The following is a 22,250-nucleotide window of genomic DNA, read 5'->3' on the forward strand; positions in this document are numbered from 1 at the left end:
AAAAGGATGCTTTGAAAAAAAATTATGCTGGGAAGAAAAAAATGACGCCTGGAAAAAAAAAAAGATGCTTGGCATCTTTTTTTTTTTTTTTTCCAGGTGCTGTATGAGTCTTTTGTTTGTTTTTTTCAGGCATCTTTTTTTTTCTCCTTTTATTCAGGTGTTATTTTTTTCTTTTCAGGCGCCAGTTTTTGTTTTGTTTTCGTTTCCAGGTGAGGTTTTTAGTTTGTAATCACCGTTTTTCCTCAGGACACGTGTTCAGAGCCTTGTTTTCTTTTTGAATTCTCTGTTTTCCATGTTTGTGTTTATTTTTTACAGGACAGTGAATGTAGTTGGAGTTTTTAACTCTGCCAAGGAGGTTCTGTTAGTGTCAGCGCTGGTCTGTCTGTCCATGTGCAGGATAACTGAAAAGTTATGGATGGATTTGGATGAAAAGTTCAGGAAATGTTGATACTGGCACAAAGAACAAATAATTAAATTTTGATGGGGGGGGGGCACTGATCTGCCTTGGCGGAGGTGCTTCTACTTTGTGTTAAAATAAAAAACAACAGATGATCAGTTGAGTCAATCAGAGACAGTTTAATTAGAACCAGAAAGATTTTACAAAAGGACATTTATGAATAATTAAAGAATATTTGACTTAACGGAGCCAAAAAGGAGAATAAGTTACAACAAAAAACAAACAAACAGTCACTTCATATTTTCATATATTTACATCATGTACAGTAAAGTTCTGTTCAACGTCTTCAACAGCTTCATGACACCAGCGAAATGTTTTTATGGAATATGAAACTATTTTTCATCACAAAGATACTGTAATTAAACCAACTCATTTATGGATCTAAGGGTTAAACCTGGTTTAAAGCAGGTTAAACCTGGTTTAAAGCTGGTTAAAGGTAACTGGTTAAAGCAGGTTAAACCTGGTTTAAACCTGGTTTAAAGCTGGTTAAACCTGGTTTAAAGCTGGTTAAACCTGGTTTAAAGCTGGTTAAACCCAGGTGTTGTTTCTTAAAGTACCTGTGATGCTGATGTTTTTTTTTTGTTTTTTTTTTCCTTTATTCTTCAGGGTCACAGATGGACCTCATGTCGGTCAGAACCAGGTCCCTGTAGCTCCGTTCCAGGTCCTTCATGAAGTCCATGTAATGGCTGACCTTAAAGCCCTGGATCGGCGCCTCCTGCAGGAGAAACAGGTAAACAACACTGAACACAATGAAAGCAGAACCAGAGCGGCTGAACAGCAGCGTCAGGCTGAGTCCAGTTCAACAGGAACACGTTCACTGTAGGTTTTAATGTTGGACGCACGAGTATAAAGTACAGATATGAGTTCAAATATGGACAATGAAAATAAAAACAAACATTATCAGACAAAAAATGACTGAACTGCTTGATTGACCTTAAATTGACCTTAACATTAAGTCAGTTCAGTGTGTCTTCACCCTTAAACTGGTTCTGTTCTGGCACTGCCGCAAGACGGGTTCTCTAGGTTTAAACTGACGTGGACGTTAGTGGATGAACAGGTATGCAACAGGAGACGCTTTAGGTCAGGGGTCGGCAACCTTTCACACTCAAAGAGCCATTTCAACCCGGTTTCCACGGAAAAGACAACAGTGGGAGCCGCAAACACTTTTTGACATCTGAAATGAAGATGTTAGCCTATATACACCGTAAATTCTGGACTATAAGCCGCTACTTTTTTCCCACACTTTAAACACTGTGGCTTATACAACGATTTTACCGGTACCACGGCTTGGTGCCGCGGCGCACCTCGGTGGTGCCGCTAGGTGACGTTGCACCGCCGTAACCATGGATAGGTGCCAGGTAAGGCGGCACCGCAGTGGTGCCTCGGCCCGGGGTGCCGGTGGTGCCACGGCACCGATGGCACCCAGTTGTGGCACCGCAGTGCCACGGCACCTGACACCGAGCAGTGGCACTGCGGTTCAACGGCACCCGGCACCGAGCCCTGGTACCGCGGTGCCATGGCACCTGGCACTGAGCCATAGTACTGCAGTGCCACGGCACCTAGCGTTGGCCCCGAGGTGCCGCGGCACCTTGGTCATGCCATGGCACCTGGCATCAGTAAATGTTCTATTTTCCTCAGATATTTTTCTTTTCTTAGATTTCTCCATACTCGGCCTACCTGGGGTTGAAAGTCTCGATAAATGTACGCGTTTTGGCGGGCTGTCGGAGAGTGTGACGCATATTTTGAGCGACGAAAAATAATACTATATATATATATATATATATATATATATATATATATAATTTTATTTTAATATTTTAAGATCACAATAATCTTATAATTTACAACTACAATTAAACAAACGAACAAACACAAATAAAATACTTTGTTCAGATATTGTGCAGTTTTGGTGTCGCAGGGCATTCCGCGCATGCCGGCTGCCGGCTGACACGTCAAGTGCTGTCAAACGTCTCTGAAGAAGGCGAATGCTGATCACCGAAATTGCACAAGGTCTGAAGAAAGAAGTTCAAAATTTTGACTTAAGAAGACATAATACACGTTTTGAGACAAGTAACATACACTTCAATCGGACACTTATAATTTATTTTCCCAAGCCACGCAGAGCCGCAACATGAGGATGAAAGAGCAGCAGGTTGCTGACCCCTGGTTTAGGTTAAAGGTGGACGTTTGGGTGTTTAAGGGTTAAAGGTGGACGTTTGGGTGTTTAAGGGTTAAAGGTGGACGTTTGGGTGTTTAAGGGTTAAAGGTGGACGTTTGGGTGTTTAAAGGTTAAAGGTGGACGTTCGGGTGTTTAAGGGTTAAAGGTGGACGTTTGGGTGTTTAAGGGTTAAAGGTGGACGTTTGGTGTTTAAGGGTTAAAGGTGGACGTTTGGGTGTTTAAGGGTTAAAGGTGGACGTTTGGGTGTTTAAGGGTTAAAGGTGGACGTTCGGGTGTTTAAGGGTTAAAGGTGGACGTTTGGGTGTTTAAGGGTTAAATATGTCGCTGTTAAAGGTTCTGTACTCTGGGAGTCAGTGGATAAACACAAACACAGATGAACAGTTTCCTGTTTCTACACGGTGGTTGAACCTCCATGGATCTAATGACTCCTAACAGTTCAGCTCAGTAGATGGTTTTGGTTTTTAGGGTCAGACTAAATACAGGAAATGAAATGGATAAATTTTTTCATTTTTCAAATATTTTGCAGTGTTTTTTTTCTCAATTTAGAAGGATTTCTTCACTTTTATGCCACAATTCATGTTTTTTTGGTTCATTTTTCCCTTATTTTTAAAGTATTTTCCTTATTTTATTCTAATTTTACAACATTTGTACATTTTACCCTATGAATAATTGAGGTAAAACTATATTTTACACCAATTATTGACATGTATTAAACAGTTTAGATCAGTAGATGTGTTTTTTGGTTTTTGAGGGTGAACAGAATAAATACAGGGTAATGAATGTTATGAAATGATGAATTTTCCTAATTCTTCCTCAATGTTAGATGGATTTCTTCACTTTTATGCCACATTTTGAACACGGTGGCGAAAGCAGCGTCAATTAAGAGAAAAAAAAACAAAAAAACAACAGGATTCAGAGTCGTTATCCAGACCAGAGCCGGTCCAAAGTCAAACGTCTGTTTAGAAAATATCAGTAAGAAACTTTGATTTGACTAAATGTATTTGTCACTTGGATAAAACAAACATATTGGTGTATTGTATCCTTTAATATGATGAATTCTAATATTTGGTGAATTTTCTGTTTGTGTTTGATTCTAGTGTCACCAGAGCCGATCATAAACAAACAAAGACTGAGAATCACCGACCACAGGGATCCACAAACACTGTGAGTCCTTTTATTTATACAGCACTTTTCACAGACCGAGGAACAAAAAAAAAAAAACAGTTTAAAATACAATAAATCAATGGGTTTGTATCAGACCTGTTTAAACAAGTGACAGGAGCTCAGTCACTTTATAATTAACAGTAACTGACTTTAAAATTAAATGTATAGTGTTTGAGAAATAATGAAGAACCAATGAAACCAAAGTTTATTCTGATTTAAACTGAGTCAAAAAGGAATGAGTTTAGTTTGAAGGAGTCCATGGATTAAAAGGATAATTAGTAGTGATGGGACTGTTGGCTCTTTGAAGGGAGTCGTTCACTGAAAAGAGTCGTTCACTGAAAAGAGTCGTTCAACAGACTGGCTCTTTATGTTTTTTGCATTTATTTGAAACACCACTGTTTTAATGACTAAACAGGCTACATGTGATGACTGACATTCCATTTTAAAGGTGTTTAATTGGTGCGGCAGTAAATATTATCTTACCGTAAAAAAGAATCGTTAGTTCAGTGTGGGTTAAATATGTGACATATTTGACCAAAAACATGACGGTACGTTATGTGGACTAGTCTGTAGGCGAAAAATGAAGAAGAAAATACAACATTTTCTAATGAAATACCATTTTATTCTCCTCAAAACAAGAACAATAAATGTGTGGAAACATACGGAGAAAACTGCACAAAACACAACAGAGACTAATGAGTGCAGTTCCTGACCCAGCTGAACTGTAGTGACGACCTCAGAACCAGAACAGACTGTGTGGAAACTGAAGGAACGGCTCTGCACAAAGACTCACTTCCCATCGTTCGTTCAAAAGATTCGATTCAGTCATAGATGTCACATCACTACTAATTAGGTAGGTCAGTAACTAAGTCAATAGGTAGGTCAGTCAGTCACTAATTAGGTAGGTAAGTAACAAAGTCAATAAGTAGGTCAGTCACGAAGTAACTAAGTAATTAGGTAAGTAAGTAACAAAGTCAATAGGTAGGTCAGTCAGTCAGTCACTAAGTAGGTAAGTAAGTAACAAAGTAATTAGGTAGGTAAGTCAATAGGTAGGTCAGTTACTAAGTAGGTAAGTAACAAAGTCAATAAGTAGGTCAGTCACTAAGTAATTAGGTAAGTAAGTAACAAAGTATATAGGTAGGTCAGTCAGTCAGTCGATAAGTAACAAAGTCAATAAGTAGGTCAGTCAGTCACTAATTAGATAAGTAATTAGGTAGGTAAGTAACTAAGTAGGTAAGTAACAAAGTATATAGGTAGGTCAGTCAGTTACTAATTAGATAAGTAAGTAATTAGGTAGGTCAGTCAGTCAGTCACTAAGTAGGTAAGTAACAAAGTCAATAGGTAGGTCAGTCACTAAGTAATTAGGTAAGTAAGTCAATAGGTAGGTCAGTCAGTTACTAAGTAGGTAAGTAACTAAGTAGGTCGGCAGTATGTTTCTGCCAAACTGAGCCCAGTCCTTGTGTACTTTATTACTTCTGTGTCTCCTACAGTCGGTGGGTGTCAGTATATTTAACTTGTGTGTCTGTAATCCCAGGTCTGTCTCAGTCGAGCCCCTGGTCCACATGTTGTTCTTCCTGCAGGTCCACAGTCAGACCCACCATGGCTCATTAGAACCCACTCCTCACATAAACCTTCTTTTCTTCAGCTGAAGTGAAGGACGCTGGTGTGAGCGCCGTCACACTGAAACTGTTCCTGTAGATCTGAGACCAGGACTGGAAGACCTGGACCGGCTGGGGGGGGGGGGACTTGTACAAGTTTAATGTGTTCATTATGTGAGAGTGGTTCAGGTCAGTCCAGGTCTGACCCAAAAGACATGAACCCTGTGTCTGAAAATAAACTGGACACGTTGAACTCAGGTCGTTCTTTTCTAACGGGTCTGGGATACAAAACAACAAGACCTCTAAGCAAATTTTAGCTTATGTGTATGTCACAGTAGAGACTGAAATCCAGTAGGATTCCTAATCCTACTAGGACAGATTGAAATTTTAGTTTGTCCTAGGACAAACTAAAATCCTACAGGACATTAGGATCTGAAGATTGGAATTCCAATCTGTCCTAGGAGAATTTACAATCCTACTAGGACAGATTGTAATTCTATTTGGAAGTGGGATCTGAAGATTGGAAAAATACGGCAAAAAATGTAAGAATTCTGTCAGGACAATCTCAAATTCTATTAGGAGAATGTCAGATTATATCAAAATGTATGGAAAATAGACTGAATCATTTCACAGCCAAAATTCCAGTCAGTTTCAGCATAGGTAAGCATACAATTTCACCATCACTATTCCAGCTGAATTATTTTCATATCTTTCATATCTATATCAGTGTAAGGAAAAACCTTTGTAGTATTACTTGTTTGAAATTTTGAAGTTAGCTGTAGACTAACGTTAGTGTCACTATTGAGTCGTATGTAGCACATTTAAGTATTAGAAAAATAACTGACAAAACCTCTGAAGTTAGTACTATAGACTAAGGTTATTGTCACTTAACTAGTGAGTAGTATGCAGCACATTTAAGTCTTAGAAAAAGTCTTTGAAGCTTAGCTATAGAATATTAGATTCAAAGTCTGTGTAAATTCTGAATAAAATCATGGTTTGTAAGAATATTGTTGTTTCTTTGACTTTTAACCCTACCATCTAGACCAGGGGGCAGCAAAATGCCAATGCCAACTTTAACATCGTACATTTTCTGAATGGCTTGGCAACAATTAGATAATACTAAAATTGTATGTTGCCATGGCAACGGGTTGTTTACAGGTACGTTTTTGAAATTCTACCGATTTCTGAATACAAATGTGTGTCATTTACATACCAATGACAGTTACAAACGGCCACTGAATAAGGTTGGACCAGATAGGACAGCTGGCATCCTGGTTACAATGTGTACTGACCTAAGGGCCATATACTGGATCTAAGATATGAAAAGAATTCAGCTGGAATGGTGATGGCGAAATTGTAGGACAGACTGAAATTCCAAAATTCCAATCTTCAGATCCCACTTCCAAATAGAATTACAATCTGTCCTAGTAGGATTGTAAATTCTCCTAGGACAGATAGGAATTCCAATCTTCAGATCCTAATGTCTTACTAAAATTACTATCTGTCCTAGTAGGATTAGGAATCCTACTGGATTTCAATCTCTACTGTGACATATATATATATATATATATATATATATATATATATATATATATACATACATACATATATATATATATATATATATATATATATATATACATATATATACATATACACACACATATATATATATATATACACACATATATACATATATATACATATACATATATATATACCTACATATATACATATATATATATACATATATATACATATATATAATATATATACATATACATATATATATATATATATATATATATATAGTTTGCTTCATTCTGTAGCAAGAACAAATGACTCACTCACTAAATGGATGTTGACATTGTTCTACTGCTGTTCTACTACTTATACTTTACTTTTCAAAACTTCAAAATAGTTAAAAATGTTAACGAAAAAACGGACCAAAATATAACACATCTGATTCTTTTAAACATGACAAACTGATAAAAGTGTCATAAAACACACTGATGTTAACAGGGTGACTGTAACCTGTTTCAGCTGCAGTGGAGGGTCCTCAGTCATCTAAGGGTTAAATAAAGCTCAGTGTTTCATCTAAAGTCCAGGTGACGTCTTTAAGTCAGCGCAGACGTGGACTGACCTTGAGGTGGACCTGCAGCTCCTGGGACTGGGTCTTCTGGAGGATTTGCGGCTGCAGGTGTTTGAAGACGGCCACACACATGTAGACCTGGTAGTCTGGGCCCATTAACGCACAGGTGGACACGTAGAGGCAGATCTGGGACCAGTCCAGGTAGTTCCAGAAGCACTGGGTCAACCAGTGGAGGCACATCTGACAACAGCCACCACAAACACATGAACAGAAAAACACTATGTAGCACCAAATCAGATCTGAAGTAAAATAATAACATAATAAACCATAAAAAATGACAACTCTGAAATGTTCCCTATATTTTAGAGTGGAAAAAAACATAAAAATATTTACATCTACAAACTATTCTTTAAAACATGTGAATAACATGAACAGTATGTGTCATTTTCAAACATTCTGCCTCCGTTTATCATCTACATGTTCATACCAGATCACAGTGGATCTACAAATACACAGAACATTTACAGTACTGGTAAAGATACAGTTATTGTTCATGTTTTTCACTTTTTTTTTTAAAGAAAACCATGAACAACCTGAAATCTCTCAAGAAAAATAAGAGCGAATACAACCGAATTATGCAATTTAAACGTCATTTATCATTTCAACATGTGCAAAAAGAGAGACGTGGATCTGCAAACACACTAAACATTTAATAACAGACAGAATATTATTCAAATGACACTTATTTCTCTGACGTCAGGTTGTTCATGGGTTGATGGGTGGAGTCAAGGGAAGGTTAACATCTGGTCCAAAAAAACTAAAGTACAATCATCTACACCAAACCTGTATTTCCAGGGAAAAAAATGTGAGTAGTTTTCTGAGTGTGAATGTTTGTAAAATGAGTTTAGTGCTGTCATTCTGGGTTCATTTTATAAACTCTTAGAAATAAACTACATTTATTCCAAATATATTGATATTTGACTATTATATTATTTAGGTCATATTCTAAACACTGTTTAAAATTAATAAATGCATATATCTATACAAAATACACTTGAATATAATGTTAATATTATTTGTATGTTGTAAATATTGTAAATAAATGTATATGATATTGATAATTGAAATAAAAATGTTTAATTTGATATTTGCTTTTGTTGTCCATCTGTGACGCTGACATTTGTCTAAACTCTATTTAGGTTTGATCAGTTGTTTTTTGTTTTTTTCTCCTCTCTAACCAGTTACTGGGTTGTAAAACAGAGGGTTTAAGGTTTACACTGAATACATTTGAGGATGAAAATGTCAGAGGAACTTCACTGTGGAATTCTGGGAAAAAATACATGTACATTTTTGTTTTGTTTAATTGATGTCATAAGATAAAACTTGATTAATCCCACAATAGGATAAAGTGCAAAATATGCAGAATAAAGGTTAAAAAATCCAACAATACACAAAGTAATAAATAAAAGTCTATCTTTATATAAAAGTCTATAATCTGGATGAGTTGATGCGTCTACAGTGAACTTTAATGCAGGTCTTTTCCTTCTGTCAGTATGAGACCTGTTCCTCTTCTTAATATTTTATCTCTTCATTATAGTTTTAGTTGAAAGAATGAAGTCAAAACTGTAAATATTAAAGTGTTTTTGTGTCAAACTAACTCAGGTTTGTTTTAATTTTCTACTTTTACTTATAAAAACTATGAAAAATCCCAACAAAACAGTGTCTAAGTGGTAAAAACTGAGGCAATAAAAGACTTTAAGTCTGACAGATTGGTCCTCGTGTCCACAGATGAACTGACTTTAGACTTCAGCTTACATGTGGGGTTTTTCCGCTCATGCGTGTACATGAAGGTTTCAGTTCATTAGTGCTGATGAGTCCGTGGTTTGTTTCTGAAGCCTGTTCACTGGGTCCGCCTCTGATTGGACCTCCTCGTCCTTTTGTAAATGAATGTTTGTGAAATCAGATCCTCAGTGTTCACAGGTTCAGATATTGCGGTGGGATCAGGGGACGCAGACAGCAGCAGATGCATGTTAATGTTTCTATGAGAGCTGGGATGTTCACCCACAGAAGGACTGAAGGAGTCACAGCAGCCAGGGCCTAAGGTTTTAGGTTTCAGTTTGTTCCAGCAGGATTTAACGAAAACCAAAAACGTACATTTAGTTCAGACGCAGAGGGTTGGATCATGGTTCTAATAGTTTGGATTTTTCATTCTAGTTTAGTTACCTCCGCCAAGGAGGTTATGTTTTTGCCAGGGTTTGTTTGTCTGTTTGTTTGTTTGTTTGTTTGTTTGTTTGTCTGTTTGTTTGTCTGTTTGTTTGTTTGTCTGTCCGTTAGTGTGCAACATAACTCAAAAAGTTCTGGACAGATTTGGATGAAATTTTCAGGGTTTGTTGGAAATGGGATAAGGAAGAAATGATTAAATTTTGGTGGGGATTGGGGGTGGGGGGGCCCATGGGGGGGGCCACTGATCAGCCTTGGCGGAGGTCTGCGCTCTCTGAGTGCTTCTAGTTTTATTTAGTTTAGACTTTTTTTCTTTTTTCTCTAATTCAGTTTTAATTCGTTTTTAGAGCAGGTTTGCTAATTTTTATTAGTTTTTGTTATTTTCTAAATGCTTAGTTTTAGTTCAGTGGTCTCTTTTCTCTTCTTCTCTGTCGTCGTATTCAAATAAATCCCAGACAGGACTCTGCTGCTTTCTCCCAACTTTAGTCTCCATGTTTCCAGGTAGAGTGGGGACCAGAAGACGACAACTTTTTTTTTTTTTTTTTTTTAATTAGTGATAGTTAACTAGACAATGTGCACAGAAAAACAACAAGCCCGGAGCCCGAGTAAACTGACCGACCGTCAAGTGTCGTATGGTGCCACCAGCTAAAATTGCTTGAGGGAAATAAATCGATTTCGTATCAATCCGACATTGACAAAAACAAAGGGAATTTTATCCATAATTTTTATCCGTTTTAGTTAGTTTTGTAAACACACAAGACAGTTTCAGTTAGTTATCGTTTTGTTTTTTTTTTTTAATTTTAATTATAGTTTTTATTTATTTCAGTTAACAAAAACGTTTTTTCAATTCTAGTTTTCGTCATTTCGTTCGTTTTCATTAACGATAACCTTGGTTTGGATCATGTCTGTCTTCCGGAGAGACAGAGAAGTCGCTTTTCCATTGGACAAATGCACAAAATTTTACCGATATTTACTAAACGTCAAAAACCGAAGTGCATGAAGTTGTTTTTGTTTTTTTCCATTAAATCACAAATGCAACGATTTATTTATTATCTTGAGATGACAAGAGAAGTCATTCCAGAAACATGGTGTTGAATGTACAGTAAATATCTGCTGTTTTGAATCTAGAATGCTCGTTAACCTTCTATCTCGTACGAAATTTAAAAATGATTGGGTTTCCTGGTGTGTCCACATGTACCACGACATGTTTCTGTTAAATTCTTCTTCTCTTGTTGTAACATCCATCAGCATCCGTTTTTTTTTTTTTTTTTGTGACTAGTTGTGCAAAAAGGTCTTTCCATTGCAGTTTTGCGTAATATACCATTTGCGCTACATTGCCAGCACAAAAACTTTCATCGAAAAACTTGAGTTTTCGCGAAATTGTCATTTTTCCATTTGGTAAATTTTTATGCGCAAGTTATATTCGCGCAATTGGAGGGTCAATGGAAAATCAACTACTGTTTATATCCTCTAATCCACTTTATTTCCTAATTCCAGCTTTAGTTACGACCATTCGGTGAATCCAACGTGTCCACATACTTTTGTCCACATACTGTATGTTTAGTAGAAACACTAGAATACTCAGTTTTCATTAGTGGCTTTTCCATTGGACATCTGCGCAAAACTTTATCAATATTTACTAAATGTCCTAAAAAACAGAAGTGCGTAATGTCGGTTTTTCCATTAAATCACAAATGTGATGATTTGTTTATTTATTATCACATGATGACACAAGAAGTCAATCCATAAACATGAACGTAAATATGATGTTGATCTGTTTTTTTGTTGTTTTTTTTTAATTCATATGACTAGCTGCAGAAAAAGGTCTTTCCTTTGCAGTTTTGTGTGATATACCAATTACGGTACGCCTGAAAAACCACCTCTCACCATCACAAAAACTTTTAATCGAAAAATTCGGGGTTTAGCAAAATTGTCGTTTTTCCATTAGGTACATTTTTAGTTGAGTTATATTCATGCAGTTTGAGGGTCAGTGGAAAAGCGACTAGTGTTTACAGCTTTATTTATTTATTATTATTATTATTATTATTATTATTATTATTATTATTGTTATTTCCTAATTCCAGCTTTAGTTACGACCATTCGGTGAATCCAACGTGTCCACATACTTTTGTCCACATCCTGTATGTTTGGTAGAAACAGTAGAACCTCAGTTTTTCCTTTGTCGAACAGATCCTCCGTCTTCTGTACAAATGTCAGTGGTGTTAAAGCTTCGTCTGTTGCAGTTTCGTCAGGGTTTCCCGGCTCAAACTACAGACGTCCGAGTTTCTGACAGAAAACCGGCCCATTATCCACTTAAAGACAAGCTGAATGTTACCGTGGAAACCAGTTCAGATGTTCGACGCGAAGGGGGCGAGCCTTATGAGAACCCCCGCTGTCGGAACGTTCACGGCGGCGTCTCCGAAAAGCGGATCAAACGGCCGAAGGTTTGGAGGTGAGACTCCTGTTCTGCCTCTGCCTTTGAACCAGAGCAGCGTCAGAACGTTAGCATTAGAACGCAGAACACAGGGAACACACTTCTGAGTCCGATCAGCGACAAAGAACTATTTTTAGAGACGAGTCAAGTTGAAACGAAAGAGAAAAAAAAACAAAAACAAAACAAAGTCACTGAAGGGAACAGACGCAGCTCTTCATCCTCTTTAAAGTTTCTCATCGACGTCATTAATGAGATTTTTTTATCCAACGGCTGCGAAAACAAACGTCTGTTATTCAAACACACACTCAGGCATTAACCGTCCCCTTTTAGACTTTAATTAAACACACACACACAAAAGCGCTGCATTAAATTCGACAAACTATCGTCTTGAATTTCTGCGACTGCTTTGATTTCAGATTCTAAACGAGGCCCAAATGAAGCTGTTTGGTCTTCAAGGTGTTGTTAGTTCAACTTCCATCATATTATATATATTATATTATATTATATTATATTATATTACCGTGTATTTATATTATATTATATTATTACTATATTTATATTATATTATATTACCGTATATTTATATTATATTATATTTATATTATATTATATTTATATTATATTATACATGTCTGACTGTGTGAAATATGGGGCAATGTGTATAAAACTAATATAGACCTGATAATTAAACTCCAAAAAAAAGCTATTAGTCATGAATACAGCTGGTTATCTTCAATAAGTCATCCACTTTTTGTAGAATCTGGTTTATTACATGTTTTTGATATTGTATATTTAACCAGTGTTCAGAGAACGTAAACCTCCTCCTTCACCCTGAACAGTGTGCATGTGTGGATCCACTCTTTCGGTTTAAATTCCACAGTTTCCAGGTTGTTCCATTCAGCAGAAACAGTCGCAGCTTGGTCCCAGTCATGTGTCTGTCCAATTAGATTTAATTCACATCAATATTAGTTGAGTTCTAATTTTAAATGTGTGTAAATGGGATTTTCAGTGTTCAGTGTAAATGTCCACAGAGTCCACATTCCACAGTGGATGTGGACAATTTAGTTCCAGATACAAGAGATTGTTCTAAGCTACAGGTGGATCCAACTGGAGGAGAATCGGAGTCGTTTTGAATTTTTCATGAATTTGGAAAATGTCTCGATGATGACAGATGGAAAACTGTAGATGTTGTGACCTTGAACTTTGGCCTACTGGGACCAAAATGGACTGGGTTGGTCCCAGGGCCTAGGCCTATCTGTGGGGAAGATCTGGGAAAGATGGGTGGAAGAGTTTTACACTAAAGTTGCTAACAATCAAACTAACAAACAAACAAATACACAAACAAACAAACAAGCAAGCACACACACAAAGCAAAGTGATCCCAATCCTTCCTGGTGGAGGTAAATATGTCTGTGTTTCTGTTACTGGTGTCAAATTCTGGAACCAGTTGAAGGATGAAGTGAAATTGTGGAGCTCGCTGTTGAGTTTTAAAAATGACTATACATGTCCGACTGTGAAATATGGGGCAATGTGAATAAAACTAATACAGACCTGATAATTAAACTCCAAAAACAGCTTAGTCAGGAATAAAGCTGGTTATCTTCAATCAAGTCATCCACTTTTTTGTAGAATCTGGTTTATTAAAATTTTTTGATATTGTATATTTAAAAACAATGGAAATTATGTTTTGAGCTAAAAGTAAAAATCTTCCTGTTTGTGTTCAGAAAACATTTTAAGTTAAGAGAAAGGAATTATAATTTAAGAGGAATGTTTGTGTTTGAAACATGTAAAGGAAGAATAAACGTTAACAAGAAAAGCACTCAGAGAGCGCAGACCTCCACCAAGACAGATCCCCCCATCACCAATAAAATGTAATCATTTCTTCCTTGTGTCAGTATCAACAATTCCTGAAAATTTCATGAAAATCTGTCCATAACTTTTTGAGTTATCCTGCTAACAAACAAACACACAAACAAACAAACAAACAAACACACACACACACAAACAAACACACACAAACACACACAGCTAAGCGGTCACAGTCCGTCCTGCGGGGGTAAGTATGTCTGTGTTTCTGTTGTCGGTGTCAAATTCTGGAACCAGTTGAAGGATGAAGTCGAACTGTGTTGCTCGCTGTCCAGTTTTAAAAAAGCTCTAAGTTATCCGATTCTCCAGGGCTGTGAACGTACGATGACGTGTACGTGACTGAAGAAACTGAACGTAGACGAATTTGTGTGAATGTTTTATCTGCGGAAACTTCAGGTGTGGAGTAGAAGCAGCAGAAATACGACTGTAGCGTCAGCTTCTGCCTTTTTTAATTACCAATAGTGTTATTTTTATCTTTGTTTTTTGTATGTATGTGTTTTGTGCATAACTGAAAGAAAATATTCACTCCTTCGTATTAAATTAAAGGTTGTAATCTAAACTAATGCGGTGCGTCCTCTGAGTGAACTCTGGCTCAGACCATAAAAGGACCGTTACTGAGGGAAACACACCGAACGGCCCTAACTACAGCTGAAGTGGGAAATAAAGTGGATTAGAGGCCGTAAACGACGACTCAGTTCATAAACGACAACTTAAACGCTGCAGGTTGACGACGGGTGGAGTCCACGTTTTACACTTAAACAGAACGTCCTGTGACCTTTTAATCCCCCTCAGACGAATACAGTGTAAGATTCTGTTCAAGTTCCTGTTCTATAATCAGGCACTAGTGCAGGACTGTCCAACTCACTTTAGTTCAGTTCCACATTCTGCTAAATATGATCTGAAACGGACCGAACCAGTAAAATAATATACAAATGATGCCAACTCCAAAGTTTTCTCTGTTTTAGAGCGAAAAAAGTAAATTTACACGATGAACAGGTTTGCATCTGCGAACTACCCTTTCAAAAGATGTGAATAACATGAACAAACTGAAAAAAATAACATGAACAAACTGAAAAAATAACATGAACTGAAAAAATAACATGAACTGAAAAAATAACATGAACAAACTGAAAAAATAACATGAACTGAAAAAATAACATGAACAAACTGAAAAAATAACGACCAAACAGAAAAAATAACATGAACAAACTGAAAAAATAACATGAACAAACTGAAAAAAATAACATGAACAAACTGAAAAAAATAACATGAACAAACTGAAAAAAATAACATGAACAAACTGAAAAAATAACGACCAAACAGAAAAAATAACATGAACAAACTGAAAAAATAACATGAACAAACTGAAAAAATAACATGAACAAACTGAAAAAAATAACATGAACAAACTGAAAAAATAACGACCAAACAGAAAAAATAACATGAACAAACAGAAAAAATAAAATGAACAAAGAAAAAATAACATGAACAAACTGAAAAAAGAATGAACAAACTGAAACTTTTGCTTATTGACCGTTTGCTTATTTTCATTGTTTTTTTAATCACTTCAGCAGTTTCCGTAAAACCCTGTCAGGTGACTGTTGTGATCCTGAGCTCTATAAATAAAATTCCGTTCTTATCTTCTAACGCCGTACTCCACCTACAGACAGTACGAGTCTTAGTGTTCACACCAGTCGGTCCTTTGGATCCAACAGCTGATCTGTGATGGAACGGAACATTTTCTGCATCAGAACTTATTCAGACTTTTTCCGCTGTTGTGATTCTTCAAAACACATGAACTCCTTTAAAGGGAACGCTGCTGCTGCTGCTGACATTTATAGAAGTTTCCTTTTCAGTGTCAAATATGAGCGTACGTTTGTTTTTCTTGATTCAATTACCATTTTTCTTCGTTAAATAACTTATTAGTTTCATTCCGAATTTCGTTTCATAGTTTTGTTGATTCTTATTTATTTCTACGTGCGTTGCTTACGATGTATTTATTTATTCATTTATTTTATTTATTTGTTCATTGTTTTGTTATACGTGTTTATGACTTATTTCCTTCATTTAGTTAATTTTGTTTATTTATGATTGTGTATCATTATTAGACACTGCAAATACTTTTTTTATTTCAAGTCTTTGGGGAGGCCCTCGATGAACCACTTTGGTTTTTGGCTTCCTCGGCATGTCTTTGTTATTATTATTGTGTTTTATTGTCATGTGCACATGCGAGTAAACAATTCAACAATTCAGTTCAACAATACGTGGACCTCCACCTCCTCCTCCACCTCCTGCTCTTCCTCCTCCTCCTCCTCCATGTTTGAGTGTTTTTATGGGTCGGTACCTGTGACGGGGTGAATCCAGACATCCTGAAGGCAGAGTGGACCAGAGGAACCTCAGCTTTGAGCAGCATCTCCACATAATGAGCAGTACACCAGTAGACTGGACCGATCCCAGACTGAGATACAGCAGCAGGAACGTGGACCTGAAAGAACCAGGGAACCAGGAACATCAGACCTGGAAGAACCAGGAACATCAGACCTGGAAGAACCAGGAACATCAGACCTGGAAGAACCAGGAACATCAAACCTGGAAGAACCAGGAACATCAGACCTGGAAGAACCAGGAACATCAGACAGACACCATGAACTTCAGATAAACCAGGAACAAAAAGTGTCCGCATCAGCATCCTTTAATGTCTAAACCAGGAGATGAAGATACATGATGTGGACGAAAGTATGTGGACACGTTGGATTCAGGTGTTTCTTTTCTAACAAAACCACAATGACTAATGTCAGAATAGAGTTTTATGTTGGGATAAATATTATTGCCGTGTAAATTGTTTAAATCTTTGTTTCTAAAATGACTCACAGATGGTTTGGACTGAATTTTTCTCAACATTGATTATGATTTTAAATGTTCTTCCTCTAAATTTCTAAACCATTTTTCCTGCTCTGACTGTAAATAATAGTTTTCTAACATAACTAACCATCTACTGTCTTTTTTGTGTGTTTTGCTCATTATGATGCTCTTTTCTTCCTAATTTTTTTTTTTTTTTTTTTTTTTTTTTTTTTGATGCTTATTTTGTTCATTTTTGGTGCTTTTTTGTTCTTTTTGATATCTGTGTTGTTCATTTTTATTAATTTTGTTGCTTATTCTGTTCATATTAGTGAGTTTGTTTTTTTTTGCTAACCATCTACTTTCGTCACATCTCACTGAGGAAGAAAAATCTACCATTAAACTTTAAGGAAATATTGATGTTTTTTATCTCAAATCCTCATGAACAGGACATCTGACAGCTGTAGACATGATGTGTCCCAATATTTATGTCCATATAGTTTAGAAACAGCCATATTTCCTTAATGCTTAATGGTAGATTTTTCTTCCTCAGATGTGAAGAAAGTAGATGGTTTAGATGTGGAAGAAAATTATTATTTACAGTCAGAGCAGGAAAAATATTTAGGAAATTTAGAGGAAGAACATTTAAAATCAGAGTCAATGTTGAGAAAAATTCAGTCCAAACCATCTGTGAGTCATTTTGGAAACAAAGATCTAAAAAATTTAAACCCAACTAACCAATGCAGTAACATTTATTCCAATATAAAACTATATTCTGACATTAGTCATTATTGTTTTATTAGAAAAGAAACACCTGAATCCAATGTGTCCACATACTTTTGTCCACATCGTGTGTTACTGCAATTAAACAACTCATAAAATCACACATTCAAACTAGCATTTAAAGGGTTGAAAATGATTGAACATTTGATCATTTTGAGCCGAGCTGAAGTGGTTTAAGACATTTATGCAGAAAAAAGCTGAAAAAAAAAATTGATATATGATGATTTTATAGCAGTTGTTTTTCTTTTTACATCTACATTTTGGTGTATAATAGACCTGTAAGAGTGAGATTTGATCAAAAAAATATCAATAACTGATTTAAGAAACAAAGATAGCAATTTAAACCCAACTGACCAATGCAATAATATTTATCCCAACATAAAACTATGTTATAACATTAATCATGATTGTTTTGTTAGGAAAGAAACACCTGAATCCAAGGCGTCCACATACTTTTGTCCACATGGTGTGCTTAAACAGTGTTGAATATCGGTCTAACATCACCTCGTCCTTCCTTCCTCTTTTCGCTGCTGCCTCTTAATCATTCGTGCCCTTTTCCGTTTGTGCGATATCGACAGAATCGACCGTGTTGTTCAAACATAAACCAGCGTGTGCATCAAACACACTGTGGTCATGTGACACACACTCCGACGCAGACGTAAGTGGCTTTGATGAAAGAGTCGGACATGACGGAGGTTACTATGACGACAGCCAAACTCAGCCCTGTAATTTAGATCGATTCCCAGTCCACTTCATATTCCACTACTTCCTTTTCCTCTTGTTTATCTGTTTTCTCTGCTCTTTATCTGTGTCCGTCTGCTTCACCTGGTTTTTCAGACACACACACACACACACACACACATATCTGAGGGAATAAATGAGGCTCCCTTCGTCTGCAGATGAACTGGTTTATGAGTCAAACAGATGAAATTAAAACAGTTTTAATGAATGAATAAATACCAGAGTCAGAGCAGGAGCTTCAAAGACTCATGAACAACAAAAGCCTCCAGACTGTCCAGAGTGAGTGTGCAGTCCAGGTTTAACGGCAGCACACAGGAACACACACCGATGATCAAATATGGACACAGTTCAGCTGAAACTCACTTTTATCACAGTTTAGTCTGAGCCGTGGGTTCAAGAGTCTGAACACTCCACGATCAGAGTCCATTTAGTCAAACAAACACAGGCCAAATATGGGATTTTTCTGCATTGATTCGGTCCATTGGATTTTTTTTTTTTTTTTAGTTATGGTTGTAAAGCAGAAAAACCTTGGAGTTAATGCATTTATCATTATTATAATAATAATTATTATTATTATTAAGATTATTGTTGTGATTATTAATATATACTTATTACTATATTGTTATGACTACTGTCATCACTTTATTTTATATGTATATATATATATATATATATATATATATATATATATATATATAATTCCACTATTATTCCACTGTGCAATTACCTTTTTTCCACACTACTGTTTATAGTTCTTGTATTACTATTTTCTTTTAATATTTTCTATGTGTTGACATTGTTTGTGCTGCTGTTCCAACTGCAATTTCCTGATGGTTCTGCCCAAGGAATTCCAAGTAATCTAATCCAGTCTATTCATTCATTTTCTGAACCCACTTTATCCTCACCAGGGTCACGGGGGTCTCTTGGAGCCTATCCCAGCTACTTACAGGTGAAGGTGGGGTTCACCCTGGACATGTCTCCAGTTCATCACAGGCTGAACATATAGAGACAAACAGTCACTGTCACATTCACACCTATGGGTGATTTAGATTAACCAGTTAACCTATCAGTGCATGTGTTTGGATGGTGGGAGGAGCCAGAGTACCAGAGAGAACCCACGCAGACACGAGGAGAACATACAAACTCCACACAGAAAGGTCCCACCCCCCGTCGACTGGTGTTGGAATCGAACCCAGGACCTTCTGTCTGTGAGGCACGAGTGCTAACCACTGCACCACTGTGTCGCCCTAATCTAATCCAATCTAATCTAATCTAATCTAATCTAATCTAATCTAATCCTTTAAACCTGTTTTAATACACTCGTACTACTATAAATAATAACACACAGTAATATTATATTCTACTTTCATTAACCTATTGAATGCTAATATATACAGATTTACACACACACACACACACAATTACTACTTTTTATTATTTATTTTGTTTCTACTAATACTTTCTAATATGCAGTTGCCTTTTTTCACTACTATTTTTATAACTATTGTTATTGTTTTTTGTCTTGTAATATTTTTTATATTTGTACATTAGTTGTGCTGCTTCTGGATCCTTCATTTTCTGTGGGATCAATAAAGTTTAATGTAATCTAATCATGTGAATACACTCCTATAACTGAACTACATCAGGAACAAGTCCACATCAGTTATTCCCTCCATTCAACTGCAGCAACTGTACGCTACTTTTACTTGTTTGTGTAGTAGTATTTGTGTATTAGTGTATTTGTGTATTAGTGTATTTGTGTATTAGTGTATTTGTATTATTGTATTACTGTTTGTCTACTTGTGTATTAGTATTAGTGTATTACTGTTTGTGTATTAGTGTATTAGTATTTGTGTACTACTGTGTGTAGTACTCACAGAGGCGTGTATCCTGGCCGGCCAGATGAAGGCGGAGACGAGCAGAGACGACAGACTGAGTAACAGACGCAGACATCTGTCTGTGGCCCCGCCCATGAGGAGGAACACTGTGGAAACCAGCCAATCGTGGCCTGGGTAACCGTCCTGCACAGTGACTGAGGGGCGGAGTTAAGGCTGTACTTAAGGATGAACATGTGTAAATGATAAACTGAGGCAGAATACTGGCAAAATTACACTTATTACCTCCGCCAAGGAGGTTCTGTTTTTGCCAGGGTCTGTTTGTCTGTCCGTTAGTGTGCAACATAACTCAAAAGGTTATGGACAGATTTGGATGAAATTTTCAGGGTTTGTTGGAAATGGGATAAGGAAGAAATGATTAAATTTTGGTGGTGATCGGGGGTGGGGGGGCCCACGGGGGGGCCCATTTCCAACAAACCCTGAAAATTTCATCAAAATCTGTCCATAACTTTTTGAGTTATGTTGCACACTAACGGACAGACAAACAGACAGACAGACAAACAAACAAACAAACAAACAAACCCTGGCAAAAACATAACCTCCTTGGCGTGGGGGGGGCCCACGGGGGGGGCCACTGATCAGCCTTGGCGGAGGTCTGCGCTCTCCGAGTGCTTCTAGTTTTATATTTTATTCACTTTTTTTTTTAAGGAGTTTGTAGATATAAACATTTTTCATCATGTAATTTTACTTTTTTCACTCTAAAGCATAGATAAATACTGGTAAATGTCATTAATTATGTTATTATTTTACTAGTGCGACTCAGTTCAGATCATTATTTCTGTTATTATGTTATTATTTTACTGGTGCGACTCAGTTTAGATCATTATTTCTGTTATTATGTTATTATTTTACTGGTGCTGCCCAGTTTAGATCATTATTTCTGTTCTTATGTTATTATTTTACTGGTGCTGCCCAGTTTAGATCATTATTTCTGTTCTTATGTTATTATTTTACTGGTGCGACTCAGTTTAGATCATTATTTCTGTTCTTATGTTATTATTTTACTGGTGCTGCCCAGTTTAGATCATTATTTCTGTTCTTATGTTATTATTTTACTGGTGCGACCCAGTTTAGATCATTATTTCTGTTCTTATGTTATTATTTTACTGGTGCTGCCCAGTTTAGATCATTATTTCTGTTGTTATGTTATTATTTTACTGGTGCGACTCAGTTTAGATCATTATTTCTGTTATGTTATTATTTTACTGGTGCGACCCAGTTCAGATCATTATTTCTGTTGTTATGTTATTATTTTACTGGTGCGACCCAGTTCAGATCATTATTTCTGTTCTTATGTTATTATTTTACTGGTGCTGCCCAGTTTAGATCATTGTTTCTGTTGTTATGTTATTATTTTACTGGTGCGACCCAGTTCAGATCATTATTTCTGTTCTTATGTTATTATTTACTGGTGCGACCCAGTTTAGATCATTATTTCTGTTCCTATGTTATTATTTTACTGGTGCGACCCAGTTTAGATCATTATTTCTGTTCTTATGTTATTATTTTACTGGTGCTGCCCAGTTTAGATCATTATTTCTGTTCTTATGTTATTATTTTACTGGTGCTGCCCAGTTTAGATCATTATTTCTGTTCCTATGTTATTATTTTACTGGTGCTGCCCAGTTCAGATCATTATTTCTGTTATGTTATTATTTTACTGGTGCTGCCCAGTTTAGATCATTATTTCTGTTCCTATGTTATTATTTTACTGGTGCGACCCAGTTTAGATCATTATTTCTGTTATGTTATTATTTTACTGGTGCTGCCCAGTTTAGATCATTATTTCTGTTCTTATGTTATTATTTTACTGGTGCGACCCAGTTTAGATCATTATTTCTGTTCTTATGTTATTATTTTACTGGTGCGACCCAGTTTAGATCATTATTTCTGTTCTTATGTTATTATTTACTGGTGCTGCCCAGTTCAGATCATTATTTCTGTTCTTATGTTATTATTTTACTGGTGCGACCCAGTTTAGAT

The 22,250-nt window shown here is 36.4% G+C and overlaps 1 protein-coding gene across 1 annotated transcript in view; it reads right to left on the reverse strand.

Annotated features, from left to right (window-relative positions):
* Positions 1-1,020: 1,020 nt before the first annotated feature.
* Positions 1,021-22,250, reverse strand: part of LOC115415336 (protein broad-minded-like) — a 178,913-nt gene continuing 157,683 nt past the window's right edge. Inside the window, 4 exon segments of the mRNA XM_030128871.1 lie at positions 1,021-1,172; positions 7,542-7,730; positions 16,355-16,495; positions 20,250-20,404. Of these exon segments, the coding sequence (XP_029984731.1) occupies positions 1,053-1,172; positions 7,542-7,730; positions 16,355-16,495; positions 20,250-20,404 (605 nt within the window). The 3' untranslated portion in view covers positions 1,021-1,052.

Source organism: Sphaeramia orbicularis, chromosome 24 (assembly GCF_902148855.1).
Source record: "Sphaeramia orbicularis chromosome 24, fSphaOr1.1, whole genome shotgun sequence".
Lineage (NCBI taxonomy): Eukaryota > Metazoa > Chordata > Actinopteri > Kurtiformes > Apogonidae > Sphaeramia > Sphaeramia orbicularis.